We start from the raw sequence: 14,057 nt of genomic DNA on the forward strand, positions 1-14,057 counted from the left end.
AGGTAATCAAGAAAGTACGTACAGTAATAGCATACAGATGTGCAAAATAAGTATACACATTCTCTTGACAAATCCAGTGAGATAACATACCTGCCCTTGCTGGAATTTAATTGGCAAATCAGATTTAAGCAGAAGCCTTTTTCCGGAGTCGCCTCTTTCTCCATGGATACAGATATAAACTGGAGCTTGCGTCCCGGCTTGTTCTAAATATCCAGTGTAAACATTGACTTGGTATTTCACAACTAAAAAATAGAGAGGGATGGCTGATATTTTAACATCCGTGATTACATCCGGGTTTAGTTGAACGATCAGCAGAACCTGTCTCAAATGTATGATCTGAAAAGCCTACCTAATGCTAGCTTTCATCTTAATTTTATTAGATCACAAAATCAATCATGTTTTTGCTTCTACGACATAGAATGTAATTTCTGAACCATAACATCTTTTAATAAATGAATGCGTCCCATTTGTAGCCCTAAGCATTCTGTCCATAAGACAGAGGGTCACATGTAGCAAGCGGTGCTATTTGCGGCAAAACACGGAGCAAATATTTTCATCTGCGTCAATTGGAACCAGAAGCTTTTGTATAAGCCATATTAATCTTGTTTCTTACATTTGGAACAGATCTGTGAGATTTTAACACCACGCAAACTTGGCCCTTTTTTTTTGCCACTAAAAGAAAACAATCCTATATATTGTGCTGATTCTCTCCCCCCATAACTCCAGCTATAACCACTCCCCAAAACACTCAGGGGCACAAATGCAGCCAAAGTAGGGGCAAAACATCTTGATATATTGATGCAAAATGACACAGTTTTCACCTATTTTGGAGCATTGCTTCAGTTTGCAACACTTGTCCTTCTAAATCTTATTCAATATCAAAGCTGTGAAAACACTAACAGGTCATGTGATACATGGCCCCAATGTTGAGAAAAGTTCACTGGGCTGGACCATAAAGTTGGGGTTTGAATAAACCGCGTACCACTGACAGGTGACCCTGGAGTGCTACTTGTTATTGATTTGAATGTTGTGGGCATCTTTCCTTGAGTTAAGCATCTGCAAATATTTTACAGTGACATTTGACTATTTTTTAAGTGCCACGTAACAGAAACTAATTGCCTTTGAATGAGGTGAACCTGGTTCTTGAAACTTCACCTCAAGACTCTCTTTGATATGAGACCACGGTCGCTCCCCAAAGAGGGTCTGAGGGTTTCCCCACCATGCTTCCCTTTCACTGTACCTGTCCACTAAGCCAGCATGGGCAGGGTTAATTTTCTCTAGAAATCACAGACACTGCTTGACAAACCTGCAGATCATCGGCTTCCCCCCCCTCCCACCCCCCTGCATTTTTGCTGGAAGGGTCTGTTGGCTTCCAGCTGATATCACTTCACCTTAGGACTTCTTTGATATGAGAACACAGGAGTCTCCCCAAAGGCAGCAGCCTTCGGCAAAGGACAGCCAAAGGGGGTCAGTCGTTTGCTGATGTTAGAGAGACTTTGTTAAAATTCCCATAATCATTTATCTCTAACTATCCATGAAATGTCTGTATAGTGAATGTATAACCTCTGTGTATACTTAAGCATATATAATAATTTATTATCTGGATACATGTTTTGTAAGAGAAAATACATATATAAATATATGGCATTTCATAAAGGAAGAATCCATGCACAATTTTTCAAAACAAGGAGATGGGGAAGAAACAGATATATTGCTTAAAAAGAAAAATGAAAAGTGCACACTCCATGGATTAATAAAAAAAAACTTGATGTTCTTTAATCCGTATAAAAAAAAACAATGCTCACTAATTGAAACAAAAAATAGTTGATTTACAGTTGATAACAGAGCAACAGCTTCAGTCCCACATTGGGATGAAATTAGATATGGGGTAACCACAATGTCCTTAATATTGTGAAGTATGAGCAAATGAGTAACCAGCTCTCCGCGCTGATATAATGGAATCGGCTGTTAAAGTCCCACAGAGATATAATCAGGGGGAGAAAGGCAGTATAGTGATTAAAATCCCATTCCGTAGTAACCTCAGTATATTAGTTAATGTAGAGTGAAAACACCTCTCAATAGGTTAATTAATCACCTCACAGATAGATATACTGTGTGGGTGGAGATAACACAAACTCTTTAGATGTTAAAGCACTGGGTCCTTCACAGATCTTTGCTATTATACAGGTTAACAAACAACACACAGAACCCCAGCAGGCTCATTTTAGGAATCCATGAGCCCCCACAAAATATATATATGTATTTAAGTGTCAAAATGGAGAGCTACTGAGCATGGCAAATATATACAACAAGTGACAGAAAAGCCCAATGCTACATCCAATATGACAAAATTACACAGTAAAATACTTATATATTCTCTTGAAAAAGGGTCATTTAGTTTAACCCTTTTGCCAAAGCATCGTAATAGAGGTATATTAGTATTTTATCTGGTTGTGTTAGAACCTGCAAACTGGGTCTGACTTGATGTGGCTTGCAGGCTTACGATGCTTTGGTCAAATGGTTAAACTAAATTACCCTTTTTCAAGAGAATATATAAGTATTTTACTGTGTATTTTTGTCATATTGGATGTAGCATTGGGCTTCTCTGTCTATTATACAGGTTGCTCCAGGGGGGTGTATGGAAACCCCTATGCTCACTGCAATTTCACCATAAGGAATCTCAAAACGGATAGTTGGTACACATGGTCTCTCTCTACTTGAAAGGCTCTGTCTAGCTCAATGTGGTGCTGAATAGAGCTCACTCCTATTCAAGAGCTGCATGTGGTACCTACCCCCTGTATAATTGTGATGACATCACTCCATTAGACCAATAGAAAGTAAGTCACGTGTCCCAACTATTTTTGTCACCTGTTACAGCAACTTCATCAGGTGGTGGGGGTACACATTGTATCTAGGTGGAAGCCTCATCAGCCATATTGGCACGTTTAGGATGAGGCTAATATGTATTTATTTGAATTTTAAAGTGCACATGAGCATTACGTTTAGGTAACGCACATGTGTTACGTGGCTGGAATCCAAGTGCGTTACTTGGAATGTGCATTATATTTTTCCCAATGTGCATGTGCAGTGTATTTGTTATCACGTATCAAGGCTACGAACATCCCCACTACAATAGATATCATAACAATTCAACAAAGCTTTGTATCATAATGGGTGATTTTAATTATCCAGATATAGACTGGGGCAATGAGATTTGCATTACAACAAAAGGAAACAGGGTTTTGGGGGTGCATTAAGACAATTATATGACCCAAATTATTGAGGAACCAACCAGGAGAGGGGCAGTACTGGATTTGGTAATGTCAAACAATGTAGAAGAACTAACAAATATTCAAGTCCGGGAACATTTGGGTAACAGTGATCATAACATGGTCTCATTTGAAATAAATTATCAAAAAACATATTACTTGCGTTCAACAAAGACTTTAAACGTTAGAAAGGCACATTTGAATAAACTGAGGACTAATCTACAAGTAATACATTGGGATGATGATTTTGCAGGGGAAAATGTGGAAGATAAATGGGCTGTCTCTAAAACATTGTTAGAAAAGCACACTTATCAGTGTATACCCTTGGGTAATAAGTATAAAAGAAATAAGTCCAAACCAATGTGGCTAAATAGAGAAAATGGAAAAGAAGAGGCAGGCATTTAGATTCTTAAAGTCAGAAGGGACGGAGGCATCATCAGAATTATAAGGAATGTAACAAAAGTTGCAAAAGGGCAATCAAATTAGCAAAAATGGATAATGAAAAAAGGATTGAAATAGAAAGTAAGATCAGCCCTAAAAAGTTATTTAAGTACCTTAGACGTGGTGCCTATATTTACGAAGGGGGCTAGATCACAACCAGGGAATTACAGACCAGTAAGCCTGATATCAATAGTGGGGAAGCTACTTGAAGGTTAGTATGGGATAATATTCAGGAATACCTAATGGAAAACAAAATTATTAGCAATAGTCAGCATGGATTTATGAAGGGTAGGTGTTGGCAATCTAACCTTTTTCGTTTCTTTGAGGAGGTAAGTTGGAATTTAGACCAGGGTAATGCAGTTGATGTGGTCTACTTAGATTTTGCAAAGGCTTTTTATGTGTTTTCCACACAAGAGGTTAGTGTACAAAATAAAGCAAATTGGACTTAGTTAAAATATATGCACCTGAATTGAAAACTGGATTAAGGATAGAGAACAGAGAATTTTAATAAATGGAACTTTTTCAGGTTGGGAAAAAGTTGTGAGTGGAGTACATCAGGGATTGGTACTGGGACCCCTGCTTTTTAACTTGTTTATTAATGACCTTGAGGTTGGCATAGAGAGCAAAGTCTCCATCTTTGCTGATGATACTAAATGCTGTGAGTTTGAAGAATCAGAGCAGGATGTAATTTCTCTCCAGAAGGACTTGGATAGACTGGAAATCTGTGTTGGTTGATCGCAGATGAGGTTTAATACAGATACATGTAAGGTTATACATTTGGGAAACAGAATAAAAAGGCGACTTACAAATGAAATTGGGATAAATTAAAAGAATCCTTGATGGAGAAGGATTTAGGAGTGCTTGTAGACTACAGGTTTAGCAATAGTGCCCAAAGTCATGCAGTAGCTGCAAAAGTAAACAAGATCTTATTTTGCATTAAACGGGCAATGGATGGAAGGGAATTAAACATAATTATGCCCGTTTATAAGCATTATTAAGACCACACATTGAATATGGTGTGCAGTATGGGCACCACTCCTTAAAAAATACATTATGGAACTAGAGAGAGTGCAGAGAAGAGCCACCAAATGAATAAAGGGGATGGATAATCTGATTTATGAGGAGAGGCTAGCTAAATTAGATGTATTTACATTAGAAAAGAGGTGTCTAAGAGGGGATATGATAACTATATACAAATATATTTGGGAACAATATAAGGAGTTTTCAAAATAACTATTCATCCCACGGGCAGTACAAAGGACTCAGGGCCATCCCTTAAGGTTGGAGGAAATGAGACTTCACCAGCAACACAAGAAAGGCTTCTTTACAGTAAGGGCAGTTAAAATGTGGAATTCATTACCCATGGAGACTGTGATGGCAGATACAATAGATATGTTAAAAAAAAGCCTGGACACCTTTTTAGAAAGGAAAGGTATACAGGGATATACGAAATAAGTAAACATGGGAAGGATGTTGATCCAGGGCGTAATCTGATTGCCAATATTTGGAGTCAGGAAGGAATTTATTTGATCCCTTATGACATATCATTAAATTATATTTTAGAGGGGTTTTTTGTTTGCCTTCCACTGAATCAATATACTGTAAGTACAAATATAAGATAAAATATCTGTCATCTAAATTTAGCATAGGTTGAACTTGACGGGCATATGTCTTTTTTCAACTTAATCTAGTATGTAACTATGCACTGTGTACTGTAACTGAGGTGTCCTTAAAATTATCCTGAAGATATATCATTGAGAAGTGACTGAAACCCCAGATTTCCTGATCACAGATCATCTCAGGGTACTAAACTTTTTTAAGCATTTTTCATTTAAACTGGAACCCAACATACATGTAATTGGTGCAATCCAAAATACCCTATATATGTAGTATGCACAAATGGGTTCCTTTATAACCTTACAAATGCTTGACATTTCTTGACATTACTGAATGCAGGCAAAGCAAAAACTGAATATATTGCAATGTAATTATTATTATTATTATTAGGACAGAGTAAGATAACAATTGGTCTTTAAAAGAAAGAGTACACATTAAAAAAAAAAGCAAGTGGAAATGGGGTTTTGTTAATAAAACAAATAGTAATGATTTATAAAGTGGTGGTAGTAGTATGTATCACCCTAATACAAACTTCACACGTGGGATTGGCTATTTTATAATGATACATTCTGAATTTATACCACTCACTCCAGAGCATAAAACCTGAGCTCCTGTCCTCAGCGATGCACAAAGAGGCAGGTAATGATGTAAGAAAGATACCATACAATGGAGATTATAGGGGGAAATAACAGTAAAATAGATGATATTCACAAACAGAATGAAAGTTGGGAAGCACAATATTAAGGAAAAGTATAAATCATAGGAGTGAGATGATGAAAGAGAGTGAAGAAAGTGTATTCACAATAGAATAGCCATTATTGCATTTCATTGGCTATTTAAGTTACAGGCTTAAAGGGCTCTGGCCATTTTGAGTATAAACCTCAAAAAGTGAAAGAGAAGAGAAATAGTAAGGTTAGTACAGGAAGAGAGAGCAATCATAGGAAGCAAAGAAGGGTGGGTAGCCGTGTTGGTCCTTCCTTCCATGTAGTAACAAAGGAGGGAGAGGGTGGAGGTGGTTTCATACTTTTTCCTTACTGTCTCGGCCGCTTTTGTATTTCAATAGCGAAAAGCCTTGAATGTCTCTACTGTTTATTTGCACACCAGGCTGCCAGTTTCTACCTTATCTTTTTTCCCACTCCCTCTCTACATCGATTACAACCAGATATCCCTCTTGCAAACACTGTATATAATAATTGTGTTTCTGTATTTCTGCCATACCCGAGTAAGGACCCGGAGAGGTTTGAAAGCTTGTAACATATCAACTACTTGTTGGTCCAATAAAAGGTATCCTACCACCCACTCCCTCCCCCTCCTTGGTTACTACAAGTCATAGGAAAAATAAATAGTGGAGGAAAAAGAGAAACTACATTGTATATTTTTCAGTGTGTTATGTTTTCTCTAAATAGGGGAAATATAATTTGACTGCAGTTTTGTAGCGTAAAGTCTAACGACCTTCAAATGGAGCTCATAATGAAGAATAGGTTGGAAGTTAAAGTTAATGGTACCTAAACTTTTTAACATGTATATAAAAATGTATATTCCGTAAGAAAACAGAAATGTACACTATATTTATTTTGGAGTTATGCACAGTATAAAAGAGAACAACGTGGGCACTATGAATCTCTATACAGTCTTAAGTGATTGAAACAAAAGTGCACAGGAGAAAGTCTTGGTCCACAACAGCACTGGATTAACCAATTCTGATTGAAGCAGGGAAAGAAACATCTTATGATAAGAATTCAGTGGAGAGACCCTGATCATTTCTTAGATATTGGGGGCTTAAGGAGCGCTTACATGTAATCATTCATTACAAAACAATAGTGTAGTATGAGAATCTCTAGTTCCTACCTGGATAAACAGCGTTACCATTTTGTACAACAGGAAGCTCACACACAATGTCACAGTCTCCTCGACTTCTTGACAACCACCTGTTAGCTTCAAAATAAAATGTTTCTCCATTCTTCATTTTCTGTAGGATTATCTGGAAAACAGATGAAAGGGCTATACAGTATTTCCGAACAAAAGTTTGTGATTCTCGCGCTCTGATGATATTCAAAAATAAATCATAAGACGGGTCACATTGACAGGTTGGGTAAAAAAATAACTGAGGAGAATAGTTATTGGTAATTTTACATACAAGCAAGGTGAAAAACTATTTATAGGCATTATTAATTTCCTTTACCATACAACCCCTGAGAGGTGTTAGCATGCATTGCCCTTATGCTTTATGCGTATACCTTACTCTCCTCATTCCGTTTATGCTACTGCAGCTCAATGCTAACCCAATTATGACTAAAATGGTGATAGCCCTTACTTAAACATGACAAATTCTATGACACAAAAGAAATGCAGCATGCAGTTATTGCCTTATACTTGTATGAACGAAATTGCATGCAATTAGAAGCATGCAAAGGGTAGCACTGCAACTTATGTTCCAGTTAATGGTTTACTCTGTTAACACCATATTTCACATCAACCCACGCTACTCTTTTGATCTATCTACCAAAATGCAGGGTTATTTACTTTCCAACATATCTAACTCCCAAGATATGCTCCTTCATCATTATTTAAGTTTGATTATGGCCTACGCCTCTCAAACTCGAAATGAGCAGATGGTGAAACAAGCAAGGCGCAAATCCTTTAATAGGCCCATCCACCCATTGATCCAAAAAAAAACAGAATTCCTAGGGATCTGCAATATACCAAGAGCCACCAGAGGAACACCTGAAGATGACTCACAGAAGATAGTAGCTTTTGTAAGAGTTTCTGGCTGTGCTCTTAATATTTTGGAAAAAAAACATGAATGTGTTGCGCACACAGAGTAACATGTTGTGTGTCACTGGGGACCATGCGGAGATGAAACCACACATTTCAGGCAAATTGTAGCAGGACAAGAACTCCAGCAGTCAAATACCTAACCAAAAATGTATTTCATATACGTGGGACCAACAATGTTTAAAGCCCTGATGAAAGTCACGGGATGAGCAAAATATCAGAATAAGGGTATTAATTGATTTGACTATTGGAATAAACCTTTCTTGCCTTAGTTATATTTATTCTTTTTTTTTTTAATAAGTCTGAGCTTTTAGAAGTCAAGTTTATAACTACAGTAGCAGCTATTCATTCTGTTTATGCAGCATTTATGTCTGATCACAGCTGACTTCTAATTTGGACATTTTTGACTACTTCCTTCCTTTATCCTTGCACACCAGTGCTCCCATATTCTCAGCAAAGCTTGTTGTTCCAGCACCTAGTGCAGTGTTGTCGCTATGTGCTCAAACAATAGATAATATCTCGAAATAGTAAGTTGTATACCAGTGACATTCCTAGTAAATCCACATGTCTAATGCTTTCTCATGTCTACTCCTGCAAATGTCCATATTTAAACCCCAACATGTCAATTCCTTGAGGTCTTTATTCTCACACACACATTTTCATGTCTCCCACCGAATAATGTATCTATAGCCCCAGGTGTTTAGGAGAGAACGACAGGATTAAGAGCTCCTTGCAAATAAATCATTTAGTACCATATTTATTAAAAGAGGCTCTGCCATAAGACACCTTCTAGTGCCAGCAGACACCTTGTTGCCCGTTCAATTGATTGAGCAGTAGGTTATCTTCTGGCACAGCACCACTATCTAATTTACCTGATACCTATTATAATGCATGTAGGTATGTATCATTTTATTTATACAGCGTCAAAAGTGTACGCAGTACCCTACATAAAATTGCAATAAAAAGAGCTTACAATCTAAGTGTTATGGTGGGAGGTTTACCGACACAGTAGGACTGTAAGTGCATTGTTAAATATGCAGACAGGGAGGTCAAGGGCACCTGGAGTTCATGGAAGAGACGTACATAATGTAATAAGATGCTTCTTTTAAGAGGTTAATTTTTAGCTGGGCCTTGCATGCAGAAAGTGAAGGTGCTTGAAGAATATTGAGTGGGAGAGCGTTTCATAGATAAGGGGGGATTAGTGAGAGAGGTTTAATATGGGAGAAAGCTGTAGATGCAAAAAGTCAACAATTACACAAACTTGGCTTAAGCGTAAGAGGCTAGTAAAGGTGTAACGAGAGATGACACGTACCTCTCATCAAATTTATCCACCTTATACAGTATGACCTTAAGTACATCATATACTGTATGTCTACCATCCTTAAAGAACAGATAATTATCTCTATAGGGCAGAAGACCCCCTAATTCCTATTGTTTAATGGCTTGTTTACCACACTTGTAAAACTTTGTATATTATCTCACTGTACTGTCTGTATTATCCTTCTGTAAAGTGCTGCGTACAGTACATTGGTGGCCCCGTATAAATAAACATATACATTCATATGTGAATTGTCACTGTTTTCATTTGTATTTGCTAAAGATAAATCATGGTTTATGTGTTGGGAGAGAGAGATACTCAAATATATGCATTTGTTATATTTAATGGCTATCTTGTTCGCTTCCCTCATTCAAGGAACGTCCTAAAAATGTACAAAATAATACTTGCACTAACATAATTATTTTAATTTCCCTACTTGCTGGAGTCACTCCTGTTTGTACAGGCTTATTTTATGGGTTCTATAAAATAAATAATTATACATATCATTTTTGATGGTTGGAGTGAGCTGTGAAACTTAAACGTTCTCTATATAAAGTAAATCTAAACAGTCACCTGTAACAATATTCCTCTTATCTTTTGAAGTTGACTTATAAAATGTTTTACTGTGTGTCCATTTGTACAAAATAACACATAGAAAACCTATGGCTGTGTTGCTTTTTTATCAGACACGAACACATTGATGGTAAGTAAAAAAAAAAGTGAAAACAACACTCCACCGTAGAGTACAGCAAATACAAATACCATTTGTGAGCACATTCACATTCACATACAGGCCTGCAATCCTGCTTTTCACCATTATATCCTCGCATACAATGCTTCCACTGCAGCCAGGGATTCTGGGTAGACATGCAAATTAGTTCACAGTAATGGGTGACAAAGAGGACTCAAAGCAGATGATCTCATCTGCTCGCTGACAGTCTTATTTGCTGAGACTTTACTAGACTCGTACAGCTGCCAAACCTGAAGAAGAACCCTGTGATGTTTGAAAGCTTGTACACTGTAAACTATTGCTGGTCAAATGAAAGGTATCACACTACCTATTTTCCTTATTTTTACAATACGGCTACAATATTTTTTTCGGTCTATTTACTAACACCAGAGACACCTTGTGGTCAGTTATTGAAATCAGTATGGCACTCGTTTTCTTTTAGTACTAATGACAGGTTATTGAAGAACAATTGAAACCATTCTTTAAACCTCATAAAATGATTGTTCGATCAAATTGAATATTTTAGCCAATGTTTGTTTTAAGAATTTACAGATGATATAATTGGAGGCTAATAGTGGCAATTTCCTGTTCCATTCATTTGCATCGTGTAAGAAGGTTCACCGCTTGCGTTATTAAACGAGTAGGAGACTGGTGTTTAGAGAAATTTGCGCAGGAATTATCCTGAGCACGATTACAATAGAATGTCTCCCATCTGTGATTTGTAAATGATGTGATATCCCACTCTCGTTGCGTCCTTTAAATCCACCAGGTCTGATGCATGTGCTGTACAAAAGTTTGATAACACGCTGTAAATTGTCATAAACTGATACTAAAATAAACATTGTTTCATCTTTATATATCTAAATATGGATAGCTCATTCTCTAACTGTCCTGTGCAACAAATGAGGTGAATTGGTAGCTTCGATAAAAATGGAGTGTAACGGGTTGAATTACTGTTCTTTGTACATGGGTTATATGGCTTAAATGATAAATATTGTAGCTATATGAAATTAATTATATTAATCAGTTGATAATTTTGAGAAACTGCATATATTCAAGGAAAATGGCCATCATATGAATTTTATATTAAAAAACTGGGATAAATGTAGATTAAAGGATTTTGTATACGCAAATGTTTTGCTCATAACAGAAAGTAAGATCACGAACCTGGCACCCCTGCTATCAACAATAACAAACACAACTATAAAGAATATTGAGGTGTACAATAAAATCTAAATATCTGCTCTTTTTTTCACGGATAGATACATGCACTTCTTTGTAACAGACAGAGTAACACAGATACCGAGTTTAAAAAAAAAAACAAAGCCATCAAAGAGTCTACTTAAGGTTAAAGTGATATTTTTTCGTTGCCTGTACAGGAAACAGAATATACCTAGTCATTTTAATCAAGCATACATCAAATACAATTAAGCAGGCAATGAAGCAAACTTGAATTGTTGGTCTTGCTACTGTAATTAAAATATTATTATATAACTACCTGTACTTGCCCCACAGAGGTTGTCAGTAAGCACTATACGCAATGCATTGGGGTGTAAAATGCCTTATTACTGTCCTCTGTAATTTATTTTTGTGACATTAAACATTTTATAGAATACCTCCTTGGGCTCAAATCAGTTAGGTTTAGTATCTCATCATTAAATGTTATAGGTTTGTGGAGCTGTGGAAGACATGTTAACACACTCATGGGTATTATATCCTTGCTGTACAAAGGTTAATTGGTGTAGGTTGTGATAGCTTTTAGCGGACCAACATTAGTTCTTCACAGACAAAATTATAATCTTTAGAGCTTTCTAAACATCATAGGTTTCTTCTTCAGGCTAAATGGCTAATACATCTTTGAACTGTACAAAGGTTAAATTCAGTTCTGGACAATGAAAAATTATAAAAACTTTACCCAGGTTTTTGCAATAGGAGATAAATAAATACAACTTGTGGGAACATTTTCATGTCTCAGACAGGTGTGCAATCCTGTCTTCCCCCCTTATCTATTAGCATACAATGCCTCCACTGCTGCAAGGAATTCTGGGTTATGACATGCAAATGAGCACACAGTGAATCACTGCACTTCTTATCCATACAGTAGCAGGAAAACGTTGATACATCCTTTTCACAGTGTTAAATAGACTAAATAATTCAGTGCTGCTTCAATTTGACATGATCTCCCTCTAGTGAATTTGTGCTGCCTAAGATACCGCTAGCACCTCCGTCATGGTTGTATACCAACGTTTCATTTATAGATTGGTATTGATTTACTCCTATTTCTAATGCCTAAATCACTAGCCTGTAGCATCCTGCCTTCCCATTTATTGACCTTTGCAATGTAACCCCCTCTACAGCAGAGGTTCCCAACTCAAACTCCAGTCCTCAAGGACCACTAACAGTGCAGGCTTTAAGTATACCCCTGCTTGAGCACAGGTGGTTCGGTGAAAATAATTGGGTCTCCTCTGCTAATGAGAGCATACCCTTAAAACCTGCACTGGGAACCTCTGTTCTATAGGATTTATTAATGAAATCTAGTATTTGTGGGTAGTGCTAAACTGGTCCAGCTACTCTGGGAAGGTTATAGTTAGTATTATTGTCACAGATCTTTTAAAGAGTCCCTTTAAGGACCTGCATAGTGTTTGCCTCCTATAAAGATCATTGCTTGCTTATGAGACTCATGGATTGTATCAGTGTTTATGTAAACGAGTTTACAGTAGCTAGGTAGCACCAAAACGGGACTAAGCTCCGCCTGCTCTTTTTATTGTACCTATTACTGAGTACTGTAAAAGACCCTGTGACATAGAGGCAGGATTACCACTTTCGACTGAAGGCAAACCCGAAGAAAATGTAAAAAAAAAAATGTCCTTACTTGGTGTGGCGTGGTTGTGTGGCAGCGCCTTGCGGCGTCCTGCTGCAAGTCCCCCTCCAACTGCAGTGAAAATGGCTGCCGCCACGTTGCCATGACAATGAGACACTATGTGACGTCATGGCGCAACGCAACATCACGTTGCCATGGTAACGTGACACTGCGTAGTGTCATGACGCCACGTAAAGTCCTATTGTCATGGCAACGTGGCGTCTTTTGACACGGGCAGCCATGTTCACTGCAGTTGGAGGGGGAATTGCAGGAGAATGCCGGAGATGTTGCCGCAGCACGCCGCACCCAGCCGCCACCCGGAGAATGACAAGCTAAACCCGTAGCCTGGAGGTAAGTTTCCGAAACCTGGAGTCTCCGGGTCAAACCCGGAGAGGTGGCAACCCTGCAAAGAGGTCTCAGGGTACCTCGAAAAATACTGTATTGATACTAATCCAGTTTATGCCTGTATACTGTATTACTTCAAGTTGCTTCTTATAAAACCTGTAAAGAATAATAAATATGTAATGTACCTTTACATGGGATGACACGTTGCAAATCATTAGTTATATAACCCTGACCTTTTCCTAGCCAATCAGTTATGAATATTTGAGGTATGAAGTGGGTCAGTCTGAAGAAATGTCTGTGGGGCCTGCAACATCAGAGACTCCTGTGCAGTCCTGAGTCCTGGATTGTCTCTGGATGTTGTGTTGCTGCAATACAATACAGCCCTGTGTATGCAGACCAGGTAAACTGGAGGTACAGACAGTCCTCGGTTATCCAACGGAATCTGTTCTGGAAGTAGCGTTGGATAGTGAAACCGTTGTAAAGTGAGTCCCATGTTAATCAGTGGCAGTGAGCGTTGGATAATGCATTCAGGCGTCGAAAAACGGCCCTTAGGGTTGCATTGTAAAGCGTTAGATATGCCATTCGTTGTAGAGTGAAACATTGGATATTGAGGACTACCTGTAGAACAATCTATCCTTTTCTATGGGAAGATCTCCCATTAGGGAAATAGGTTGACGGTTTCTTTCCTATTAAACTTTGCAC

The 14,057-nt window shown here is 37.8% G+C and overlaps 1 protein-coding gene across 3 annotated transcripts in view; it reads right to left on the bottom strand.

The window, feature by feature from the left end:
* The window catches only part of RP1 (RP1 axonemal microtubule associated), a 452,067-nt gene that overhangs the window by 271,530 nt on the left and 166,480 nt on the right, over positions 1–14,057 (bottom strand). For all 3 annotated transcript variants that reach the window (XM_075584311.1, XM_075584310.1, XM_075584309.1), the window contains 2 exons: positions 7,176–7,308; positions 91–242 (listed from right to left, as the gene is read on the bottom strand). In XM_075584311.1, coding sequence (XP_075440426.1) covers positions 91–242; positions 7,176–7,308 — 285 coding nt within the window. The remainder of the gene's footprint in view (positions 1–90; positions 243–7,175; positions 7,309–14,057) is intronic.

Source organism: Ascaphus truei, chromosome 2 (assembly GCF_040206685.1).
Source record: "Ascaphus truei isolate aAscTru1 chromosome 2, aAscTru1.hap1, whole genome shotgun sequence".
Lineage (NCBI taxonomy): Eukaryota > Metazoa > Chordata > Amphibia > Anura > Ascaphidae > Ascaphus > Ascaphus truei.